The sequence below is a fragment of the Charadrius vociferus genome, unplaced genomic scaffold (assembly GCF_000708025.1).
Source record: "Charadrius vociferus isolate BGI_N301 unplaced genomic scaffold, ASM70802v2 scaffold529, whole genome shotgun sequence".
Taxonomy (NCBI): domain Eukaryota; kingdom Metazoa; phylum Chordata; class Aves; order Charadriiformes; family Charadriidae; genus Charadrius; species Charadrius vociferus.
Genome location: NW_009650172.1, coordinates 3,047,410 through 3,073,491, shown reverse-complemented (window position 1 = coordinate 3,073,491; position 26,082 = coordinate 3,047,410). Strand labels below are relative to the sequence as shown.

General features: G+C 43.4%; 1 protein-coding gene across 1 annotated transcript in view; it reads right to left on the bottom strand.

Annotated features, from left to right (window-relative positions):
- SGCD (sarcoglycan, delta (35kDa dystrophin-associated glycoprotein)) overlaps positions 1-26,082 on the bottom strand; it is a 179,509-nt gene that overhangs the window by 30,960 nt on the left and 122,467 nt on the right. The window contains exon 3 of the mRNA XM_009892618.1: positions 10,120-10,221. Within this exon, the coding sequence (XP_009890920.1) occupies positions 10,120-10,221 (102 nt within the window). The remainder of the gene's footprint in view (positions 1-10,119; positions 10,222-26,082) is intronic.

Genomic DNA, 26,082 nt, shown 5'->3' with positions numbered 1-26,082 from the left:
TGAGGAATCTCCTGCTATTCCATGGAAGAATGGTAAATAAGCATCATGCCCTGATGGATGACCAAGGAAGAAATACTGTGAGCCAAAACACCTTCAGTTTTCTTTCCATTCCATGGATTATTCCCTTTCAGAGAGAAACGAGGAGCAGACTCCCTGCTAGTACTTTGTACAACCTGCCTCGGAAAATTATCCCACCTTTTAAGGCCAGACTGGAAGCAGACCTAAAAAGTCCATTGGACTAAGCAAATCAAGAGGAAGTCAAGGGACATGTGATGTTTTCTACTGAAAGCCTGCAGTAAAAAATGAAAAAAAAAACCACCCAAAATGGGCATCGTGGAAACTGCTTTCATTCAACCCCCCGCAAGAAGGACAATTTTTTACAATATCGGCTTTTATTTGAAAATATCTGCCAGCTCTGTCATCACACTCCTTTACAATTGGGGCACGTGATCTACTAAAACGAGCAAGCACCAGACTGAGGACTCCTCGCACCAATCCTCATCTGCCGTAGGAGTGAACGAGCCACCCGCTTTGCTCACCCTCATCCCTCTCCCACTCTCTGTCAACCAACTGACAACGTAAAACCTTTTGGGGGGAAAGGGCTGTGTCTGTCCCCACGTTTGTACAGAGACCAGCAGGATGGACTACTGCCAGCGGCTTTGCTCTGCCACACATGCAGTATTTGTAGAAATTACAGGGCATAGTCCAGCAAAGAACACAACACACGTCTAACTTTCCGCATGCGAATGGCCTTACTGATGTCAATGAAATTACTTATGTCTGTAAATTATGCATGTAATTACCTATCTGGTTGGACTGAAGTCAAAATGAATGATTCACTGACCAGTCAGAAAGCCTACCTCTTGTGACTAGATTTATAGCCATTTCCATCACACACATACAGTACTGTCCTGCGCTCCAGCACTGTGCCACCAACACTGGCGTGGGACTGTCCCTTCCTGAAAGACACTGGCGTAACATGGGAGTAGACGGCCAGGCACGGCCTCAGACAAACAGAGATCAAAAATAGAGATGTTCCAGCCAGGGAAATCTTAACAGCCAAAGAAATCTTACTTTTTCTTTCAAAAGAAGCAAGTCAGTTTTCCCAAGAGCCTCAACCAATTTGCTCTAAAAGAACAGGAGCAAATTTAGAGTTGTTCTTGTTTTTCCCTGCATTCTTCTTTCTCCAAATCCAACACCTGTCATTTAGAAACAAAACAATCAGAGAAGCTCTTATTACTGGCATAGCACCTGGTAAATGAAACCTGGAAGGTCTGGCTTTCCTTTCCTGTTGCAAATCAAAGCACACACAAACTGAACTGTCTGTAAAAAGTTGTGTGTGCCTGCACCTCCTAATGACAGCACAGCTTGTCTTGTCAAGTAATGCTTGCCTTACAAAATACGTAACTTCGCTGATGAAATAGTTTTGATCAGCAGAAGAGTTGCAGAAGTGTTTGCTGTCCTGTGGTACGAAGACACAAAGCTCTGCTCTTGAGGCTTCTTGGAACTCTCAGAAAAACATTCTTTTTCTTTATAATTGGATCTTGCTATTTGTCTTCTAGTGTTTCCTTTGTCTATTTGTCTCTATCTTCTCTCAATTCATACTGTATAAACTTTTCTTCCTTTATCATTTTTAGTATTAAGAAGTCATTTTTATATTTCAGCCTTCCCAAAGCAGCCAGAATCCTGATTGTCAGCAGTGATGTCTAGACATAGTAAATCCTTAAACTCAAGGCCTTTGCCCTTGAGAGAGAGAAATGCAGCAGTACACCATCGCACGTGTTTTTCCCTGGGCAGTTTCAGGTGCTTTGTAAGGCTTACTTCTTTCTGAGGCTACAGCTTGTTAAGATGAAATTTGGATCAAGTTTTAGACTGAGAATTCAAGGCTACTTTACGAATGCATTCAGTCCCACGGGTTGGTTCAGGTCAGCTGTGGTCAACTACCAGCACAGCTTCTCTTTTAACAGTAATACCTGTCTGGCAATACAAGTCAGCAACAGAAATCCCATAATCAGTAGGTGTGACTGATGTGTCCTGCGCTCATGATCCCCCAGTAAACCCCCTGTGCTTTTTTTTTAAAATATATATATAAGATTAAACACAGGAAAACAAGGAGGAGATACAGTTCCTGAAGGTTTACAAGCCTGCAGGAATACTGAGAGGCCATAATAAATGGCTAATTAGGAAAAAAGGGCTTCACAGCAGCTTCCCAGTTAATTCATAGAGGTAGCATGCAAATTCGAGATGTCAAACCGCCGCTGAAATAACACGGTAGAAGCGTGGTGCATGTGCAAGGAAGGCAAGAAACTGCCTGCCAAATTCATTCAGCTCAGCCATTTTTTCTTTCAATTTTAAAATCAATAATTCCGTGTTGTTTCTTCTCTTCTTCCTTTTGGGGGAATAAACTAAAGCAAATGTTTATTCTATTCCTTTAGGTTCTAGTGCCTGCACTCCTGTCTCAAGGCTTGCGACCCTGCTGAAAACACGGTGTTAGCCAATTTGCAACGTTTCTGTGGAAAGACAGCCCCACCACAAAACTCAGCGCCACTGTCCTCCTCTTCACAGCTGAAATGCAATCGATGCCTGGGATCACGGTAAAACTGCAATGCAGAAGCTCAGAGACCACAGAGCACCCAGCCTTAACCCAGCGGCTCACTTCGAGCTGCGATGCACATCGCTTGGTTTTTATGACCGCAGAGTTCGGCAACAAATGTTTAAAAAAGAGAGATGGGAATCGGATCAGAACAGCAAAACAAACACATGATCTGAGCAGCTCCCCTCTGCTTACACAACCAGCTCAAGCAGAAAAATTTCACCTGTCAAAGGGAAAAAGTCGAACACATTGGGAGATTGTTTGGGAAGTTCTCCATCTCCTTCACGTGTAGCTCCAGAGCTGTTAACCAGCCCGCATCAACTCCATGGCCCAAATCCCCTCCCTGGAAGGTGAAAACCACTGACTATGAAGCGCTTATTCAGCTTGTGGGTACAGTTACTTCTGCAGTGACCGTTTCAGGCTTTCTGGATGCAAAATCTCCACCGCTGTTAGGATAAGCAAGCGCAAACGCGTTGTTCCCACAGTTAGTTCAGAGGTGTATCCCTGATGAAAATATAGACAAAAGCCGAGGTAGGTAGCCCACTTGGCACAGCTGATTGACTCTAATAGGTGTTGATTACACTGCTCATATTGCATGAAATTAAAAAGCTTACAAATGTTATGAGCCATTACCCTTCCATTTAAGAGAGCTTATGACAAGTTAGCAACATTTAATGAAATCCTTTTCAAAATGCCATAGGCAGCCTCCACGAGATTTCGCTTTGAAATGCAACTTGTGGAGCTATTTCTAAAAGTTTATTTACCGCAGAGCTGCCCCTCGTGCTCTTCTTTGGGACAGTCAGATTTTGTAGCTGGTGGGACACTTTAGTTTCCAGTGTGTGGCACATAACACCAGCTCGTTAGACAAACAACGGGGAACAGACAAAGCACGACTGAATTCTGGTGTTATTGGAAGCACCCCTTCAGCCAGGCTACAAAATTTCTTTCAAAATTTAAAGCTGAGAGACTTCTGGCCAATTTTACTGTGAAGGTAAAGGGAAATGTTTTCACAGTTGCTGTAAAATTTACTTAAACTTCCACCTTTTCAGCACACTGGAAATATCACAGAGCTACTAACTGCCCCCACAGCGCTGGGGCAACCAAGGTTCAGTCTGAAGTAGGCTCTCTGGATTTTACTGCTTAAGAATGAAATTTATTAAGAGAAGAGCCTATCAATTTTATAAATCCCACTGGACACTCTCAGCCCACTGCTGTACGCGGACTCAAATCTGCTTTGGATGGAGACGGCAACAATATCTGTGCACCAGGTGAGGGCGCGTCTGCCAAAATGATGCCCTTTGCGACTTGGTCGGCTGCTTCTGTTGATTTTTACTGTCTGTCCCTCTGCCTGCCAGCTCTCCTCTCTGTCGATAGCTGTCGGGCAAGCAAGACTCAAACTGACCAAACTGAGAGAGACATTTATAGCCAAAGCACTCTGGCACAGAATCTAACGACAGGGTATCTGGAGTGGTGCCACAGCGAATGCTTAATAAACCCTACGGGGAGAACATGAGATGGCCGGGCACGGCTGCAAGAAGCTTTCTGTTGTTGGCTGCGCCATCACTAGCAGCTTTGTCCTTTCTTTAAATTATTAGGGCCTTTAAACAATAGTTTAACACCTGCTGCCAAAAATCAACCAAGAAGCAGCAAGCTATGAAGATGCAGTTTAGAGGAAGCATCGTGCTTCAGAAGTCGACATCGGATAGCGTGAGGTTTTTCTACCCAAAGCCGCAGCAGCAGCCGGACTGCTCCAGAAACAGGAGACCAACATCTCCATGAGCTGCCAGCAGCTCTTATGGGCTCCTTAGTATCCTAACGTGTAGAAAAGAAGATTCCTCTCTTCTTTGAAGAGAACCGGTCACTAAGGGAATAGCTATACACTGGGAGGAGTAATGGCCAAACAGGACTGCGAAGTGACGGCAGCACGGTGAGACAAACTTCATTTCCACCCTGTGATGGTTTCAGCGAGCGTGCTGAAATCCTTAAGCACTTTGCCAGACCAAATCATCAGGAACTAATTCAATAACCTTTTATTGCTCTGCAAACTCTGACAAAGGAAGAAAAGGAATTATTCTGTCTCCTTCCTCAAAAAATAGCAGCCTTCTTTCATGCTATCTATCTGAGCCTTGACTGAAAGCTAGATTTCTACTACACAGTTTGAGCATCATACAAAGTTGCAATTATCTTGCCATCTGCATTGCCTTTCTTCATGGGGGAATGTTGCCTTTTAATCCAAATTAGTATGTTATGTTGTTTAGAAATATGTATTTATGGCTACGAGGCAGGTATGCCCCATTGTGGGCACATGTCATTGTTTAATCCAAATACATGGTTTATTGTTTTTCAGTGCGTATTTTTAGCTTTGAGGCAGGTAGACCTGCAGAGCAAATAATACAAAATAATACGTCCATTACAGAACTGCTTCTGTACTTTAAAATTATACCACTCTTCTTCCAGATCTGAACATAGTGAGACAAGTACATTGGCAAAATAATTATTTATCACTCTTGAAAGCTTCCTTTAAAATTTCTATCATTCAAATACTGGCTGGGGAAAATGTAAAGTACAGACAAGCATATTTTATGCACTTGCTAGTCTAGCTTTTATGCTGATGAGAACTTACTAAACACCAGTAAAGGGAATAGTAGTTATCAGCCCTAATGCACAACTGTGAATTTTTCAGGCCAAACAGATGCCCTTGCAGAACCACAGCCAAGTGTTAATGACAGGCCCGGTCCTTCTTCCACTGTAGTCACCAGTTATCTCATGGAGCTTCAAATGAGACCAGGTTTGCTCCAGTGCTCTCAGCGCGCTGCTCTCAGTGAGATGCTCATTGCCACAGGGAGCAGGATAGGGACCTCTAACATCATCGAAAGAAAGGAAAATAAAAAAGACACTGTACTTTGCCTCAGGCTTTTTTCTTTGACATATAGGATTCTTCTTTTAAATTATTTTCTCAGTTGATTAAAAATAATGGGAAGCAGACCTTCAACACGAAACTGGCTAAATACACAGAGAGACCTCTTTTAAAAGACATTTAAAATCTCCTCAAAATCTGTTCAGTGAATTTTCCCATCACTTATACCCGTGCAACAACAGAATAGCTCGGAGCTCCCTCAGGCAGCAGAGGACAGACAAGAAATGTTGGTGCCCGTGTTTAGATCTGTGCTCCCAGACCCACCATCACTACGAGAGTCTGCAAGAGAGCTGGACGGGCAGGACCCCAGGCAAGAGCTCTACACCGCAAACAATCTTTGTCAGGCAAATCCATACTCTTGTCTTTAAAAGGCTTCAGGGTAGGAAAATTTCAGCCTAGGTGCAAACATTTGCAAACTGAGGTTGATTTTTTTCTATCTATGCACTTGAAATGAACATTGAAAGGACAAAACCATCCTAATCCTATCATGGCAATGTCTCTCTCCGCTTCCTAAAGCTGAGATTATCATCTCATTGGTTGTCACACAGCTCCTGAGAGAAGTAATTCACTTGATTTTCCTGTATAATCACAGCACTGGACATTATTTCTGTTGTTATTGGAACTGGAAAATGCACATGGCCTGTCCTCTGTTTTGCCCCTTTCAAGTTCCTTACAGACCTGGATGCGGCAAGCTTCAAAACACCCCAACTGCACTAAGAAAGCTGAATCTGTGCTCACTTTAAGTTTCAAGCAACCCGCTTGTTAGCGGCTCTTCTCAACAAAGGCAGCAAAAGTTCCAGTTTTAAATTTCTATTCAAATTAAGGCAATGAAGACTGAAGACCACAAAACTGTTGCCATTGCTTTCCAGCACATAAAATTAACAATTTGTGCTGCGGCGTGCAACTTTCAGTCAAAGTTTGTCTGATTTATAAGCAAGCAGATGGTTCACACGATAGTCCACAATAAATTACAACAGTTAGAAAGACAGCTACATTTTGAGAGTGACAGTGCAGCTGAGCTACAGATGGGTTTATAGATGACCCTTCCAATTTTTAATAATCTCTATAATTTATGTGCAAGTAAAGAAATGCGAGGATTCCTAATGCACCTTCTTGACTAAGTACAAATCACTTTTATTTACACAGGCAATACTTCATGGTCCAGTTAACTTCTTAATTAAAGGCAGCAAGATGCTCATGTTCCATGCAAGTGGCATGGAAAATACTGTTTAGTGTGCAATATGTTCAGCTGGGAGTTTAAGATGCTCTGAACACTCCTGGAAAAGGGAATGCATCCATCTCATTTCTTTCAAACAACACTACAAGGGTGCAAACACTGCTACCACCAGCTACTGTTTATTAATCTCCAGATAAACTTTAGGTTCATGCAGTAACGAGGTTATCTTTATTTGCAAGCTCTGATGCTTAGAAATAGGCTCCTAATCCAGGAGGCACTGCAAACCCAGGATTACTGAGCCAGGACTAGGATGGGGAAACAAGAACAGTGACCCTCCTTATACGAAGATAGAGGGATTTTGGGGGGGTCACTCATGAATGGGTGAGGGAAAAGGAAAGCAAGCCTGGGGGGTGTCATTCCTGAGACAGGAGGCAGCGGTGATGCAGAAAGGAACTGGCTGGAAGCAGCTTAAAGCAGCCAGTGCTTGTCAGTGATTTTAATGGCCACTTCTTGGGCACAGGACCGAACCACGTCGGTCCAATCTTTCTGCTAACATTTTTGAAGGGACTCCCAGAAAGATGCCGTTGCTGGGTTGTCACCAACTGCATGCCAGAGTACAACAGATTTAGTTGTTCTTGGTTGCGATTTCAGTTGCAATGGGTTACCTTCCAGAAGGAGCACAGCTAAATGCAACTACTCTCTGCTGAAGGTGATGAAGGGAGCAGTACCTGCTAGAGCTCTTTAAGGCACAAAGTACAGAATCTCAGAGGTTCTCACACTGCCAGTCTCTTGGGATGATATTTGAGGGCTTTTTCTCCTCTCTAAACCTTGGTCTTCTCTTCCTGCTAAATCAATTTCAAAAAGAAATCCATTTTTAAGTGGAAATCCAAAACTATCTTTGAACCAGAAGGCAGAGCTCCTTGGAAAGCAAGTCTGTACGTACTTTTAATTACCACCTTCCTGGGACTTAAGAGATGCAGCAGAGAAGAAGAGGCACCAGAGACAAATTCAGGCTTTCAAGAATTATCACAATTCACACTTTGGAGATATTTCGGCAGGGATCGCCCCGCTCTGCCCGCAGGAGGGCAGCGTGAGGAGGAGCACTGCAGAGATACGTGAGTGGAAAACCCACTCCACGGAGGTCATGGGACTGCAGAGGCACTTACACAAAAAGCCATTCTCCCCCTGTCATTTCCACACAGCACCAATGTCCCTTCATCTGCTACACAGAACGATGGTGAAACTGATTTTGTTGGTTTTGGTTTTTGTTTTTGTTTTGTTTTTTTTTTTTTTTTTTAATGAAAGTTTTCTATAAATAAGCACCATCTGAAAGTCTTTTGAGCTTTATATAAAACCATTATCTATTACTGTACACAACTCTTAGGTTGGTTAATTAAACCTATGAAAAATATTATATGCCAGCTTATTTCTGGGATGCTCTTTACCGGTATTTGTCATATTGTTTCTGTTACACTTTGCATATTTAAAGCCGTATTATGCACTTCTGAATACCCAGAGAAGATTACTCTAGAATTAGTATGAATGTTCATCTGTACTCCTGAGTGCTGAGTTTGGCACTTTACTTTAGCAATATTCATCAAGTTCAGGAACTGCTAGTACGCTTCCCTCCAAGAGAATACGGGGTCATACTACTGTTCTTTAAAAAAATACAGCATTGATTATTTCATACTCTTTTTAAATACTATGTAACTATCATCTGTTGATTGACTGCAACCCTTTCATTTGCTTACAAGAAGCCAAATTCACGCACAAGAAAGCAGAAGTTCATTGAAATCAATAGGATTGCCCCTATTGCCCCCAGCCCAACAGTAATTCCAGCGTTACCGTGAGCAAGCTGAAAGCCAGCACAGGCTATTACAGTCTAACTCCACTAAGAAGTCAGAGAAACTATACGCATGGTTTATGTAACTGTATAGTTAATACGGTTTCCAGGACTCATCTGCTGAAGCCAGCGGGGATGCTCCATCTCACCAGGCTGTAGATCAGACCTTCTGGCTTGCAGCTAGATCCTTCCCTGGCTAACAGCAAAAATAATCCTGGAGGAAGGATAAAGCAATGAACACACACACAGGCCTTACCTGATGTTTCTTGTTCCCCACATTCACTAAACTGTCAATGGTGTGGCAACTAGTTTCATAACCTCAAGAAGGGGACACCTTTTGTCCCCCCTGCTGTATTAAAATGTAGATCAATATGATAATATGAAAACAGTAAACTCCCCAGTAGCAAGAAGTGGTTCTCAGTTCTCTTAGTAATCAAATGTTACTTCCAGAAATCTGACTATAGAAAAACAAATGTAAGTAGCAATTTGTCAGTCTATTTATCAAACCGAGTGCTGCACCTTTCCCACACATTTTGTGTTACAAAGTGTATGACATGAAAGGTTCTACGGTTCTGTTTTAATTCAGGGATGAAAACATTTATAGATACAAATGTTTTCTTATTAACTTTTCTTCCTAAATGATTGTGCTTGTTCAAATCAATTCCTAGCCATCTTACAGAGGTTACAACCTTCAATAATTAAATCGGATATTGGCTGTTGTGTTGATTAAGCTACAAGTTCCAATTTCTACCAGAGCACTGAAATGCTGAGATAAAAGGATGTTAACTTTATTTAATTAGCTATCTATCTTTGTTATCAAAACGGAAGGTTGGTATCTGACTCAAATTAACACTTTGGATCAGGAAACAAGACAGATGACACCTTCTGAGATGGATCTTGGAAACTCTTTATAATTTTTCAGTTATTTTAAAGCTGCTCAGGACAAACAGGATTGCATTAGAAAGAGCAAAAGTCACCAACAGTCAATGAAGAGCTGCTATGAAAATGTTATTTCAATCACACTTGGCTTTTTTCTCATTTTCAGTTGTTAACATCCTTGCCACTTTTGTCAAGCAGTCACTCCTAGCAGCACTGAATTTTAACCGCATGTAATTTTAAAACACAACATGAAATGGGACCGAGCACATAATATGGGTTTATTGTGCCAGCTAACAACAGATCAGGCCCTTGTCCAAAGGCATCACCTCTCCGCAGAAAAGGAGTAACCAGTTAAACGCGAGCTGGATTTCACAACTGCCTGCCATCCCTCTACCTCGGAAACATTAGCTCTCTCAGTTGAGGGTTCTTTATGATTTATCTCAAAAGGACACAAAAAGACAATGTGAAATCCCAGAGGTCCTCGAAGCATTTTAGCTACAAACTAATCTCGCGTGTATCGACCTTGCAACGTCCCAGAGGATACAGTATGTGGATGAGGTACCCAAAGGACACCCACTGCCTCACTTGCCAAATTACATTTGTACAGAGTGGCCAAAGTAATTTATCCAATAACCACACCACCCTGCCACTTCATGGTTTCTTACTGTCAAGGCTACAGAACCGTGCTTATTCCTTTCCTCACAACTTACTGGTCTTGACCGGATTTCTTTGGCGTAGAGAGGTTTCAAGAATTCTGAATCTCCTTCAAGCTTTAGGCCCTTTTCCGTGATTCTCAGGTTCCCCATTCCATCCTAAAACACAGACAAAAAGAAACAACCCTATTAGTTACAATTACTAAATTCACCAGGCTGCCAATAGCTGATTTTTATTTTTTTTTTTCCATAGAGGACAATATGTAAAGCACTGGGAGGCACTAGAGAATGCAATTACTTGTGTTATCCTTTTAGCTCTGTTTCTGTGAAAAGAAATTTCTACTCAGAACAATCTGCAATGCCCCCCAGTAAACCACACAGATGAAACATGTTCTTTTAAGGTAGTCATCTCTACTCCAAGAGACGCAGGGATGCTTTGTGTTAACAGGAAACTATTCACTGTAATATCCACCGGTTGCCTGTATGTTACTATACCTTCTCATTCATAGCAAATCCATAGAAAGATTATGTGATTAATTCTACTGAACTCCATATAGAGAATATGTGATTATTCCACCGAACCGATAAAATAAGGTTTGGCTATGTAGGAGGGCTGCAATAAAATGTGGTAGTGAACTCAATTCCTGTTATTTGGGGAAATCTCTGCAAAACATTGACTCTTTGGTGGGGTTTCTTTAGGGCTATCGGCCCTTACAGCAAAAAGATTTGGAAACTTGTTGATTAGTTTCGAGTCCCACAGTTTTTCCTGCGCTTTCGATATTGTTAAGATGCTACACAGCTTTATTGGAATATACATTTATGCAAATATTTGCTCTGGGATAAGCAAGGATGCAAAAGGAACATCTTTCCAACAGAATACTCTCCTGTCTGGGGCTAACTCCTGACTTTTCTTTCCCACAATGATCAGCTCAGGATCGAAGCCCTCGCTCTGCTCCTTGCACATCCCAGCAATCTGAACCTCTACAGCTAAACGCTTGGGTCTCCTGACTCATTGTCGTGCCCTTCAAACCACCACTGCAAAGTCCACTGGACAGACACTAAGTGACAGATGTAACATGCATTTCTGTCCTCTCCTCATTCAGACTTCATCGTTGCAGCAACCAGTTCTCACCCTCTCCCCAGCCCTCCCAGGCTGTCCAGCCCCCACTGCTCCCCACGCTTCGATGGCAAAAGTCTTCTCAAAAAATGGGGTGCAGTGTTGGCTGCAGGCTTCCAGCAGCTGACTGCAAATAGTCTTTTTTTCTTTAGAAATTGTTCAGTTACTTGTGCCCCAGATGTAACGAAACTTATCACAAACCATAATGGCAAACAAAATATTTGTCAAAATTTTATATGACTTTTACTTATGGTTTTTATGCAGTAAGACAGGTATACGGATACACGGGTACAGCGCAGAATTGGACCAAACTGTATTTCACCTTTAACTTGTGAAAGTCGTAACTTTTACTAAGATGAGGGATTTAGGTTCATTTAGGCTATAACTGCTCAGAAAGGGTTGTGTGTGTGTGTAAGAAACATGGTGTGCGTAGGGAATTGCACAGGTAAATGTATAATTAAAACCAGATCAAATGCAAAGTTTTATTTCTAAGATTCAGGGTGATTGTCAAAGTCCGCAAGGATTGAGGTAAATTGTTTTTTTCTTTTTTTTTTTTTTTTTCTGAGAAGAAGATGGTCTGAAGAATACCTTTTAGCACAAATTTGACTGACATCACTAGGATTTGAGACTGACAAAAGCTATGTCTCCACATGTATAAATTAAGATCGGGAAATGGCCAAGAGTTGAGCAGTCAAGAACTGCCATGACAATCTTCAAACATACCCCTTAAGGAATCTTACCACCTGTTTTTTTTCCCCATTTCTCCAGGCTAGAGAAGCAGGAATATGATGCTATATGATGACTCAAGGCCTCCAAGATAAGACAGGATACAACAATCACGAAACCTACAATGGTGGGAGCTCAGCATGGGGAGGACATTGCAATGAGGGACACACATGTGGGCACTTCCAGGCAACAGCATTCACGTTACAGTGAGAGAGACGTTGAAACCAAGGGTTATGCAGGCCATGAGATGGTAGGGGTAGTCTTTCGGAGGAATTACTGATCTATAAATATGGACGTGCTATACTGACTCCATGGCACCTCATCACGGAATTTAGAGACTCACTGAGAGGGAGGGGGCTGCCTCCTTCTCAAGTGCTGCCAGGCATGACATTAAACTCTGAAGTCCAAATCAATGAGCCACCTCAGCGCCTAACTCACAGCTCTTTCAGGGGTTTTAGAGGAAAGGGGAATGCACTTGGGTAGAAGCCCTAAGAAGATCAAGAGAAGATTGGGAAAATCCAGGAAAACCACGTGTATTTAGACATACACCTTGCATGTTTTCTAATCCAGCTGCAAAAAAATCCCCACATCTGTCTGCTTCCTCTTCCTCCCATTGCGTGTGAGCAAGAGGAACCACTATCACTAAAGGTGAGTGGCCAGCCCAAACAGATTTGCATGAACTATTGCCAAAAGGCACGAATTTGGAGGGATAAAAATCAAAGACGTAGCATGGCTCAGCAGCGACACTGGTCACTTGCCAGCGGTTCTCCCGTTGCACGAAGCGTCGTCCCCAGGGTGTACCCTACCAAGTGAAGATCGCTCTTGCCAGAGCGTGGTGTCTTACGAACAAAGGCAGGCTCGAGAGTGCTGGGCGATAAAATGACCGCTGTCATCTCATTTTGAAATGAAAGCTGTAAGCAAACTTTAAATAGAGACATATGCCGACAATGGTATTGATTGTTGAAGGGAGGGGAATGAGAGATGGGTCATAAAGTGCCACTTGCTACATTCCTTGTCCTGAGTGTAAAATATTGGCTTATGAATTCTGGGTCGGTGGTGGCACAGACGGGGTTCATTTATCTCAAGCAAAAGGATGAAGGAAAATGAGTGAAATATGATTATGCTCCAAAGAGCCCAGATTAAATTTTGATAGTGGTATGCTTTGCGATTTGAGTGAGCAGGAATTATTACAGTATCTGCAGACCCTCACACATTTTGTGCTGCTAAAAAAACTCCACACATCTTTTCCCCAAAATAGATATTTCAGTAAGGTTACAAGCCCCGAGGGCTTTCACACTGCAGCGTCTTTTCTGGTTTCATTAAGAAAAGCTGCAGGTCATGCGAGCTGGTATATGCCACATATAGCTGCAAGAATGACCACCTCTGAGGATACGCAGTCCTGACCACTTCCAGGGCTCGCTCCTGAGCTGATGTGGGGCAATACTTTACCACTAACATGGATCAACGGATAAAGGGACTTGTCAAGTCGCTCCTGAAGCTGTGGCAAACCAGCAACTTCGATGGCTCACAACTACACTCTATCTTGAGTAGTGATGCAGATGCAGCATCCCACTCTGCCCCTCTCCTGTGTGTTTCTCTTCCTTTCTCTCCTTCACTTTCTGTCTCCCAAGTGCCCCCCACAGGATTTTTATAAATGAAAAACACACATATGGGACATTTAGCTCACAGCTAGCAGGTCCTATACATCCCAAAAGAGGTCCATGGGGCAATATAGTACCACCAAAATATCAGGAACACGTTTAATTGGTATCATATAAGCAGGCGTATCCTCTTACAAAACCACTGGGTTGGAGAAAAAGATGCACTTCCCCATGTTATTCTTCTCAACCTTTGATCCTTCTCAACCTCCTATCCCCACTCACCTTTATCTCCTCCTGTGGCTGCCAAAACTAATAAAAGCTGCACCCACCAGACATTCTCTCTTGACCTCCCTGGTATTTGGGATTGGGATGCAATGCTCAGCACTGACTCTTACCCCGATTAACTCTCTGCTGCTCATGTTTCTCATGATTAAAGACGACAGCTTTTTGTAGTGACACTGGGTCAGCAGGTGAAAAAACAAGCAAACGTTGTAATCAGAATTTAAAGATAACAAGTATCCTGGCCTCTTATAGTACAATCATTATTAAATCATATTCATTTATTATTTCCCATTAGGAAAAAAAAAAAAAAGCAACTTGCACAATTACATAGCGATCCCAAAATACAGGTACATTAGAAAGAAGTCATTGTATGAAAGACTACCTTCTCATGTTGTTTTGGATAAAGCAACTTCATCCTCCCTAAATTATACAGTTTAATAACAAATAAATGTCATACTCTGCTACAGAGTATATATATGAAAGTTCCTATGAAATTTCATGGACTGTGACCTATAAAATGTAGCAGAAAGCTGCCCAGAGTGACAGAGACCAAGCGTTTTTATTAAACGCTGTGTCTGTGATTGGTATATATCCCTATCTGCCACTCTATTGCTTGTGAATAAGGAAAAAAAAAAGCAGTATTTATTATTTGATATACTGACATCTGACAATCTTTGTTTCTCCCCTTTTTATTAGTGGCTCCTCAGCAGATAGTGAACGACCCTGTTGTGCAGCACAAGCCAGCGTTGTGGGAGCTTCCAGGAGGCAAATCCCAAACAGGAGGCACAGAGTTGGGAACTTTCCGTTACCACCTGCTTCGAATCATTTGGCTTTTTGATAGGGCATGGTGAAAACTTTCACATCAATTTTATCATTTTACGCCCCCGCTCTTTTTATGCAATGCCATGTAATGGGGCAGGCATAAAACTTTATGTGCTGTTGCTGACTCTCTGTGTTAAAAGGGGACAGCAATGGTAAAATCCGGAGTAACATAAATGTCGTTTTGGTGATGCTGAATGAGAAAGGATTTTCTTTTCAGTAGCTTGAGAAGCAACTCAGTTTTACAACCAATTACAAATGATGGTGCTGGTGTTAGGGGAAGAGCTCAGCATTGCTGCTATCTGCTCACCATGGCTCCTCTCTGCCTCTTGGTGAGCCGTGTGGCTCTACACGTGGGTAAAGACTAACTTCCTTTTGGTTTCCTTTTTAACAATTGTGGGTTACTTTAATTTTGTTTAAAATTGTATGGCTGTTAGCAGGGAGGTTTCAGTTAACAGAATCAGGAAAAACAGCCAACCTAACCAGAGACACGTAATTGCTGCGGTAAATACCTGGAAGTGGTATAACCCGCACCAATCTGGACTGCTCACACACAGGAACACGGGTGATTTCCAGTGGTGTCTGCCATCCACGGGCAGCTTTATTAGATCAGACCAGGCTCGCGCCACAGCTTAACCTAGTCAAGAACCACGGCGGTGATAACGTGCTCACTGGGGCCCTTCGCGCCAGGATGCTCTTTTCTTTACAAACAGTAAATTCAGCCTCACGCTCCTCTGCGCTTCCTCTGTTCTCTCGGCATTTCTGAACAAAGAGGCAAATTTGCTGTTTCTTGAGGTCCTTCTACAGATTTTAGGGACACCAGTGATGGGGAGCACAGAGAGCTCCAGCTGTTTGCTGGCCGGCACTAGCACCAGTGGGTGTTTCCCCATGCTTTTTCCTGCACTTCCATCCGTTCTCAGTTTTCAGGAGAAAAATTGTTGGCAAGGTTTGCCTCTGCATGGCAGGTAAGCATTTACTTTTTTACTAGGAATAAACTGAAGTTATGTTTGGCAATGTCCTGCGGGAGAGAATTATCTTTGGAGACTGCTCATGTCAGATGGCTGAAACACCTGATTATCGTTGCTTGTATTATTGATTGCTGTGCTCTGCATCGCTTCCAGATATGTGCAAGTTATTACACAGCTCAATACATCCAAAGTTAGGGGAAAAAAATAGCAAACGCGAGTGACCTGTTTTTTCCTTCCCCTACTGGGAAGATTTCTGTGCTGTTCTTCTACCTTTGACTTGACAATAAATGTTTCCAGATTCCTCAGATTTAAGGAAGGTTGGTACAGATACACATCATTGCCAGTTCTTCACAGCCTCAAACACCTACTTGCTCTAATAGGATCTGCCTTCCCTCCTTCTCCTCATTTTCTTCAGTTAATTTGTCATCTCAGTAAAGATCCCAATATCCAGCTGTGAATCAGCAGCAATATTTTCCTATGGAAGCCAGGAGAGCTCAAACACCTACCAGCAGCACCAGTCCCATCAAGTTAAAGCTGCTTACACAGCACAGTCCAGAGCAACATACACACCAAGGTAAGGAGACAACATCTGACAGCTTCTTCCTCTGACATAAGACCTTGTTCTGAGACCTCACCTATGGACTCAGGTGTGTGCGAACAGTCAAGAAAAACAAGCGAACACAGTGTTAAACAGCATATATGGTTATATCCCTGTATGCACGGATACACACTTACGCTTTGAATTGCACTATGATGTCTCATGTCCACAACTGGTATTCATCTCCCTCTTCTTCTGCCTGCTTACTGACCTTGGATGTCCCTGTCAGATGTCTTACTGGCAGTGCTTTCATTTAAAGGTGACGGGCACAGTGTCGGATAGCTGTGCTGAGACATCGGTGGGTGAAGGAAGGTGACCCCAAGCGCATTGCATCACTGCAAGACAGTATATATGCCCTCTCCGGGGAAGGAGGGAGACACAGATGAAGCACAGCTAAAACCTCTGCAGCTAATTGCTGCACTAAAACAACATTATAAATTGCAAGACTAGCAAACTAACTCACTGCTCCCTCCAGAAGGCTCCTTCCCGACGCTCGTGTCAGTCTGGGCGAAGACACCTCTACATAATCTCTGGCGCTGTAGTAATCAGTCACAGGTAGACATGGAGTTGAATGAGCAAAGACCAGCTGTGGGAGTCAGCCACTGGAAAATGACCTCTAGAAGATGCTGTTAAAGCTGCATGAGCTATGTAGGCACTTTTACTTCCTTCCACAGGTGCGAAGTCATTTGTGATAGCTAGAGAAAAGTCAGGTGGCTGCTAACTTATGAAGGAATTATGTGCAAGTGGAGGAAATTGCCTCCAGACCATTATGGTTAACGTAAAATTCAGCCCAAACCAAGCCTGTGCAAAGCTCAGAGTCCTCCTTTTCCAGTGGGAACTCCTGTTTTTGTGAGTTCCTCTGCACAACCGCGGAAAAAGAGATAGAAGATGAGAAGAGGGGATACAACAAGGAGAGCACAAGAACCGAGAGGACATCTCACAGTTAAGGCAATGAGCTGTGATGCAGAAAATCTTGACTTCATCCCCGTCAGACTCACACGCCACGATGGCATTAGGGATGGCTTCCATGTGCACGTTCCCATAGAGCCTTTCCCCTCTATCTATTCCTTCCACGCTGACCGAGCGCTCACCACAGCCAATGCCATTTATTATACAGATTACTCGAAGAGCCCCATGAAGCTGTCACTGAAGGCAAAACAAACTTTTGCATTGGCTTTAGTGGAAGGTAAGGAGAAGTCTTAAGAAGCAGGAAGAACAGGATCAAATGTGCTTTTCCAATTACCGTTTAAAGTAAGTTACAACTGACCAAAGCAACTAAATCCCATCCCTTGAAACAATTCCAAACTAGTGTTGGAATAATTTCCAAACAAATCGTTCAGCCAGAGCTTTAAGAAAGCTCAGCTCTGGATTTACTGCATATTGCTGGAACTACTTTGGGCAGGAGGTATTTCTTTTCAAAGCAAACTGGTAGTGAGTTTACTCAAAGTACGATCATGTGTGGCACAACAAAACCAGGATTTCAATGAAATAAGCCACCCCATTTGAGAGTACATTTTTGCAGGGAAAAAGACTAGCAGACCTTCTGGGGAAACGATTATGAATCCCAACATTGTTACTACAATGCAACCATCATATGCAGAATTCCTCTCCAGGGGAATAATTTCCCTTTCCATTGGTACAGCAGGGAAGAGATCAAAATTTGCCTTTCACGCCTCCCAACTCCCTGTTATGGAGCACTTTGGCAGTGAAGCATTATAAAATGAGCCATGTTCTCTTGAGCGTTTTTCCGCTTTTTTGCTCCAACACAAATAGTAAGGGTTCACATCTTACCAACATATATTCCAAATGCATCCCTTGAATTCTCCATCTTTTTTAGCCTAGCTCATTACCATAATTATGCTAACTAGAAGGGAAAAGTCCCATCTTGCAGAAATTTGTGCGCACTCAGAAGTGGAAAAAAAGATTCTTATAGGAAAAAGTACTTTTATAATGCAGCAATTTAATAATAAAATCAGCACATAAATTTACTGTACAGTTCAAGGGTTTTCAGAAACAGGTTTTATAAATTATCGTCCTGAACTATGATAGTCTGTCAATCACAGAGTGAAGGAAAGAATAATCAATTCTGGTTTTTAAACTACAAAGATCTTGGGCACAACATCCTCTGTGGCATCGCTCCTCCAAGTCACACCAAGGCTGAACTGAACTCGCTCATCTTTATCTTGTTGGAAGATGTTTCCAGGGAGAAGGAGGATTATATTTTTTTTCTTTTCTCTATCTTAGTGAATCCCCCCCTTTTGTATTCTGTACTTACACTCTAAAGTAAGATTTTTCCGATTAATCCAGTATTTAGCAATTCCTCCTGACCAGCAATGAAGGTGGCAGATTAAGGCCTGACAGTGTGAAAAGGAAAGTACCGGGTCTCGCACAGCGTTTCTGAAGGTGAGCTCTTGAAAATGGGGCCAATTATTGGGTCATTTTTGTCTGATGTGAACGTGCCAAAACAACTCAGGGGCACTAATTAGAGCGTAATACCAGGTCTGCTCAAAGAAATGAGGTTCACGCAAAAACGCTCAGGTTTCAACCCCGTGTTGAAGATCCACGCCAACACTCAAGACACCAGAAACACAAGCACAGGCGGAGAGAGACCCAAGCAGGGCTGTGGCCACTCTCGCAAGTCCCACTCATAAGGCACATGTGACAATCTCACCTCAGCAGACTCATTTACAGGCTATGGGGAAACTCAGAGGAGGTGCCTGTTGCACTGACCTTCTCAAAAACCACCGCACCTGCATTATATACTCGCTGCTATGGCAACATCAGCCTCCGAAGGTAGGATAATCACGATGCGAACCCGTATTTTCAGTTGCTTCATTTACTCTCCTCTACTATTATCCCCTTTATTTCCAAAAGCCAGGAGAAAACAGGGCGGATGGGGAGGAATATTTTCAATGCACCTCAATTAATCATTTCTGTGCCCAGATTCAGCTAATATTAGGCACTTAACTGATGAGCCTGCATTTGGAGGATAATCACCCTGAGCTGCCTCTGCAGTCAGGGGAGAGAAAATGGCAACGGAGTCCACCCAGCACCCAAATCACTCCCTGGGAGTGCTTCTTCCCAGCTGCTGTGGAGCTCCTCCAAGGTGACTTTGGCATCTTTTCTGGATGCCTGTAGATAACCAGGATAAACCTAGATCTCAGTAGTGTACAACCCGATTCAAACAGAAAATAAATGGCTTTCCAGGCAAAACAATAAACAGGTATCATGAAATAAAATATACTTCAAAAATGTGATTCCAGCTATACCATGTAGAGTGGCTTCAGGGATTATTTTAATGTTTTCTTTTTTTTTTTTTTTTTAATCAAGATTCCTACTTTCAACAAGAGATAGGAGATTTGGCACATTCAATTTATTTGCACAGGTAGGTAAAAATAAATTTCCTTTAAAATCAAATTCTCTGTGTTAAGAAGAATCCATAGCCCCCTTGTTAAGAAGCTGCCCTTACGGCTAAGGAACCACCACAGAATTTTTATAGCTGTGTTTGTCACAAAAATATGTGATTTAGTTCTTCCACTATCAGAATATACTGAAAAGTATTCCAGACTTATCTACAGTGTGTACATGACATTGTTGTTAGCAAGGGAGGCTCTGGGGACAGCAAAGAAATGAGGGAACTGAAAGCGCTGCTCCCAAAGAGGCTGAAATAAGTATACTGCTTCTATTGCTTTTTGAACAACTGCCAACAAATTATTATTCGTGGAGGAAAATATATGGGTATATTTAGGGTCCCTCGCCGCCGCAAATGGTGGGCAAAGAATGAGATCAGATATTTGGAGTGCATCTACTGATTTCAAATAGCTCCACCAACTTACACCGACCCCCCCGGTCTCTGGCCCCAGAGCAGAGAGGTGGGAAACGCAGGGCTTTTCCCAAACGCCCGTGGCTGTTCGGCTGCGGTGGCAGTCCCTCGGGCAGGGTGGCACAGCAGGCGGAGGAAACCCCGGCAAGCACCCATCGTGTGCCTCGTTGAGGGGGAGCAGCCAAAGGCAGTGAAGCCCCCCTGGTTCGCCCTACCGCTGCGGGATGGGCTGCGGCTGCCCAGGAGCAGCTACGGGGGACTGGAGGATAAGCAGCAGTTTTATTCTCATCATTTACTCCTCCCCAAACTCCCAACCCCAAAGTATTTAGCAGCAGAACTAACGTGCAGCCATCTACCGCACCTTATATACGTGCTCTCCCACCTGCGCATGGCACACGCCGCACTGCGCGCAGGCGCACCCACACGAACAGGGGAAACTGAGGCACAAGGGCATCCCCCGACAGTCACACGAAAAAGCTGTGTTAAAGGAAGAGCTCCCAAGGTTTCTCCCCAGCACCTCACTGTGGCACAGCGCTGCAGCTAAGAAACTGTATATACCCTGCTCCTAAGAAACAACAGGTTAATTTTAGCAACTTTCAAATGCCAACAATTCAGACTTTACAGACACTCTCGCTTCTCCCTGTGGTTTGCATTCCTCTGCCTCCTTGCCAGAAAATGCATTATGCTTAATGCCCCCTGTCTGCTTCACAACTTTTTAGTACACATTCAAAAGTGTTTGCTAGACTAAAAATAATGATCATTACGCAGCAAGGGAGCTAGGAGCTTGCCAGTCATCAACCCAAGTCCAGAAGCATCCTGCAAGACAGCGCTTCCTGATGGAATTTCCAAAATTATCATCATGGTAGTTTATACTTCTTGAGCTGCGAAGTAACTGGAAAACATTGAGATAATTTTCCTACTGTTTACTTTTTGAGGAAAATGGTATTTTTTTTTTTTTTCAGATCCAGATCTCATGCGTGGGGTGTTTTTAATTTCAAATTATTTATTGAGTGGGTGCGTACTGAGTCACAGGGGACTTTTACCAGATGCCAAGAGATTCTCTTAGAAGTCAGAAGTACAATATTACGTGCGTGAAAATCAGGCAGTTATGTGAAATAGCCAAGAATCACATGCAAAAATATACAACTGCCATCGGCAAACTACAACAGAGCAAGACACAGCGCGTTTTTTAAAATACTTTTTTAAACAGAGTCTTAAAGTCACAAGAAAGTGACTGCTCCTATTGTGCTTTGGCCTTTAGAGAACACAGCTCTGTGTGTCACTTCAATACAGAAATACGCCTTATTTGGGGGGTATTAGTGTTTTTTCCTTCTCCTGCTCCTTTTTAAAACATGACACCAGCAGGAACAGATTAAGTGACTCACAAACTGCACACTTATTTATTTATTTATCCGCTTTGGGTAACCACACCTCAGCTTTTTAAATTATATTTCACTAGCACCATCTAAATAATGAAAGCTTTCAAAATAAGTATGAAGTGTCTCAGAGCTGGACTTCCTTCACAGTGAAACACCTTTGCACCTTCTGCCAGGCCACGTGCAGAGGTGAGATGCGGTGAGCGGCTCCTGGGCGCAGTTCTGCAGCATCACCTGCATGAGTAAGAAGCGATGATGCCCTCTCCCTCCAGCCTGGCAGAAGGAGCGAGGGCGAGCAGAGTGCACAATACCATCAATTTAAACACATTATAGAATCACAGAATGATTGGAGTTGGATGGGACCCGTAAAGATCATCTAGTTCCAACCCCCCTGCCATGGGCAGGGACACCTCCCACCAGACCAGGTTGCTCCAAGCCCCATCCAACCTGGCCTGGACCACGTCCAGGGATGGGGCAGCCACAGCTTCTCTGGGCAACATGTTCTTGTGTCTCACCACCCTCACAGTAATGAATATCTTCCCAATGTCTAATCTAAATATATCCTCTTTCAGTTTAAACCCATTCCCCCTCGTCCTATCACTACACTCCCTGATCAAGAGTCCCGCCCCAGCTCTCCTGTAGGTCCCCTTTAGGTACTGGAAGGGGCTATACGATCTCCCCAGAGCCTTCTCTTCTCCAGGCTGAACAGCCCCAACCCTCTCAGTCTCTCTTCACAGCAGAGGTGCTCCAGCCCTCCAGTCATCTTTGTGGCCTCCTTTGGACACGCTCCAACAGGTCCATGTCCTTCTTGTGTTGGCGCCCTAGAGCTGGACGCAGTACTCCAGGTGGGGTCTCACCAGGGGGGAGCAGAGGGGCAGAATCCCCTCCCTCGCCCTGCTGGCCACGCTGCTGGGGATGCAGCCTGAGACGGGGTTTGCTTCCTGGGCTGACAGCGCACATTTCCGCCTCATGTTGAGCTTCTCATCAACCAGCACCCCCGAGTCCTTCTCCTCAGGGCTGTTCTCAACCCAGTGTGTCCCTGCGAGGTTTGGCAGAAGCTCCTGGTTATGCTCCCTAGGAACTTTTCAAAGAAAATAAACAAAGAGGCCGCAGGAGGAGGATGGAGCCCTTGCCGGGAGCTGCTGCCCAGTCCCGCGGGGCAGCCCTGACCGGCGCTCGGCACGCTTGCGCGCAGATGGCAGCATGTGGGGAGATGGTAGACAGGATCCAGCTACGTTAAAATAATGAACTCAGTGAGAGGTTCTCGATCAGCGAGCGCTGCTGGTCAGAAGTGCACCGCTACGCTCCTCCACGCTGCCCTTTGCAGGCAGAGTTGGGCTCTCATCGGTGACCCGGCTCTCCATCATGGTCCAGACAGGGCTCTGAGAGCAACCAAGACTCTTCTTACAGCTTTTTGGCCATTTTGTCAGCCTGTGCTTGTTACCGCCCGGATAAGACTTTTCTTTTCAAAAGCAGAACCACTGGGGGATGACGACGCCTAATCACTAACCGCTGCACTTGGTGAGGGACCAAAAATGCTCGAGAAGGAATTTTTATCCCTTAAAAGAACACAAAGCGTGGAGCAAAAAACCGCCAAGGCTAACATTTGTATTTCCCTTTGGCTGAGCATCCAGAGCCGGTCTGCAGACTGCCTGAAGCAACGAGATTTGTTTCCCTCTCTGCGCTGAGGCTGCACGTCGGTACCTCTGCCCGGGACACGGCCGCAACAAGGCGGCAGGAGCTCCGCATCACTGTTACCTCCTCCCCTTCCCATCCGCCTGAATCCTAAACAAGATTTCTCTCTCTTTTATTGGCTTTCATCACTGACCTACTTGACAACTTTAGTGAATTTAATCTCAAAACACTCAGGGATACAGGGCAAAAAATATTTTTCCCAGGCTACAGATAAAGAATGTAGTTTCGGTGAGCTTAAATGGCTCGACGGGACATTTTGGTGACCGGAGGAAATTTAGAACCTTATGATAAATTTAGGATATTAATGTAAGAATAAAGTCACACTGCTAGAAGCAGTATCTTATTGACGAAACCGCTAGAAAGTTGCAAAGGTAATAAACAAGGAATTGAGATGGATTACTGGTGAAATGCTTTTGAATGTGTTATTCAATGCCAGCTGTCGGATGCCTTGTAAAGTCCTTATATACCTCGGTAAAATACTGCACTTACAAATATATTTCTCGAATGGGACTATTAATGAGAGTGAGTATGCTACGTGTGGCCAGTGATCTTGTTATTGAAAGAGAGATATTAATACAAGTGTTACCATTTAACATTCTAATTGGTTATTTCAAGTCTGTCTTTGTTGACACTGTAAGAAATGTACCGTTTACAGCTACAGCAGCTATTTTATCACTTGAGGTTTAAAAAAAAAATAATAATTTTTTTTTCTTTCAGTTATTGGTGGGGCCTGAAAGACTTCAGCAGTCTTGGCAATCAGTGCAATATACTGCATATTTCTAGGAAATCCTTGAAAAATATATAAAATTCCTAAGACGAGAATAGGACCAGCTCACCAGAAGACACTCCTATGGGATGTTTGCTGTTTAATCGAACAATTTCTAAATTACGAAGTGTCTGACTAAAATGTCGCTTTACTTTGTGTTCCAAGCTTCTGTAGGCTGTAGGAGAAGCTCCTTAGAAAACCTTGTTTATTCCTCAAATACCTAAAGATTATGTCAGAATGTTTATTTCCAACATTTGTTACCAAATGCAAGCAGCAAATCCTGCAGACCAAAACGTTGCAAGACTCTGTCAGAAGTCCTAGAATTTGTTAAAATACAAGATATTGCCTAAGTACAGGATATTTCTGTTAAATGAAAAACTATTTAAATACTTGCTAGTGGCCAACAACACCCTTTCCAAAACAAAAAATAAAAAGACCTGCAGTTCTTAAGAAGTGGCAGTGGAAGTCTTTGTATCTGACCTTATTTAAGACTAAGCTTGAAAAGATCTGGTTGGGAGCTGAAAATCCTTTGTATGTACCTTAAGGATAGTTTGAGTTATTTTGGGCAGAATTTTAATTTCTGTGAAATGGTGAAAGAGCTGCAGGAATATCTCAAAAGGCAGACTCAACTGAAGGAAAACAAACATTAAAACACTATTTATATAGACACAGGGAGTACTTCTGCTACTCAAAAAAAAAAAAACCCAACAGAAAGAAAATTGGAATTTATCTGCAAACTTATTAACAACCTGTATTTTCAAAGCTTGCTGATGTGGCTAGGGCCAATATTTCAATAGAAATATTGAAATCTACAGTAAAGCTATGGAAAGCTAAAAAAAATAATAATACCTCTGTGACTCTAACTCATGCCTCATTCAGCATTTCTCTGATACCAATATTTTTGTTTCGCCACAGCTTGGTCGCATCTTTCTATTCCTCGGCGGCTCTGCACTGCTTTTACAATACAGGTACATCATGTACACATCTACTATGAAACTGTGCAAGAACTTTGTTAATGTCCTGCTAAAAGTTCGTGGTTTGTTTTTTTTTCCCCCTTCTCAGTTGCTATCATGGGGGAAGAAAATCTTATGTAAGTTAAGATAATAATAGCTTCACTTGTTAAACATCAGACCAAGTATTTCTGGAGAAGTGATGGAAAGTAACATCAGTAAATAGAGAAAATAGCAGGGTATAAAATTCTTAATAGTCATTAATTTGTCTCTTTCAAGACAGCTCCCTGAATGACATGCAGGTAACTGAAATGAACCACATTAATTGCATTCGCAGAATTTAGTTCAGAGCTGTCACCTTTGCCCATTTTGAACAGTTTAAAGTACCAAGGCTGTGCCAAAGAGGACCCAAGTCACCTTCAACAGAACTCTGTCACCTATCAACTGCTTTGTTTACTGTGACATGAAAGAGGACCCTCTGCTTACACATTTTTCTATTTTTATCACCATAATTCGTGGCTCAAGATGATCGGAGTCCAAACCTCTTTTGGCTGGTAGGTGCCATAGCGGTTCTTGCGGAGGGCATGAGCCCAAGCCGGTCCTCTCCTGGACCACAGGCACACCTGCCCCCGGCTGCACGGGCGCTCAGGTTCTCCGGGACCATTTCAGAAGAGGCGTCCCAAGGGCCTGGGCAAAGGGGGTTGAGGGAGGGCTGGGGTCGGGAGGTGGCTGGGAATGGTCACACTGCTGGTCCGACGTGTGCACTGAGATCACCAGTGCTCAGCATCTCCAAAACCTCTATTTTTCTCCAGATCTCACCCGCAGACCACGCAGGCAGCCTCGCCAACCCTTGCTGAGGGAGCGCTCTCCTCCAAATCCAGCACGGGTAGGCCAGCGTGGCACGGCCCAGCACCACACAGAGGTACCCGAGGCGGAGGAGCTGGTGGCAGCCACGCTACAACTCCATTAGTGCAACACTTCACTGAGCTCAAAATAAGTGACCTTGTGGCTCCCTACACAAAACTGCATCGTACAGTACAAATTTACCCATATGAGCCTTCAGCTATTTCATTTCCCGCAGCTTTCTTGTCATCATTTCATTACACGCTGTCCTTTTCCAGGGAAATTACACTTTACTTAAAAAGGGCTATGAAGAATAAAAGCAGCCATAGTTGAACAAACAAGTCGGGTCTGTGGGTGTACCTCTTTTAGAGGAATCTTGCAGCAGTTTCTCATTTACACTGAACGAACTGAACTCTGCTTTGCTATACTGTTAACAGTAATTGCTTTGCCTGCATA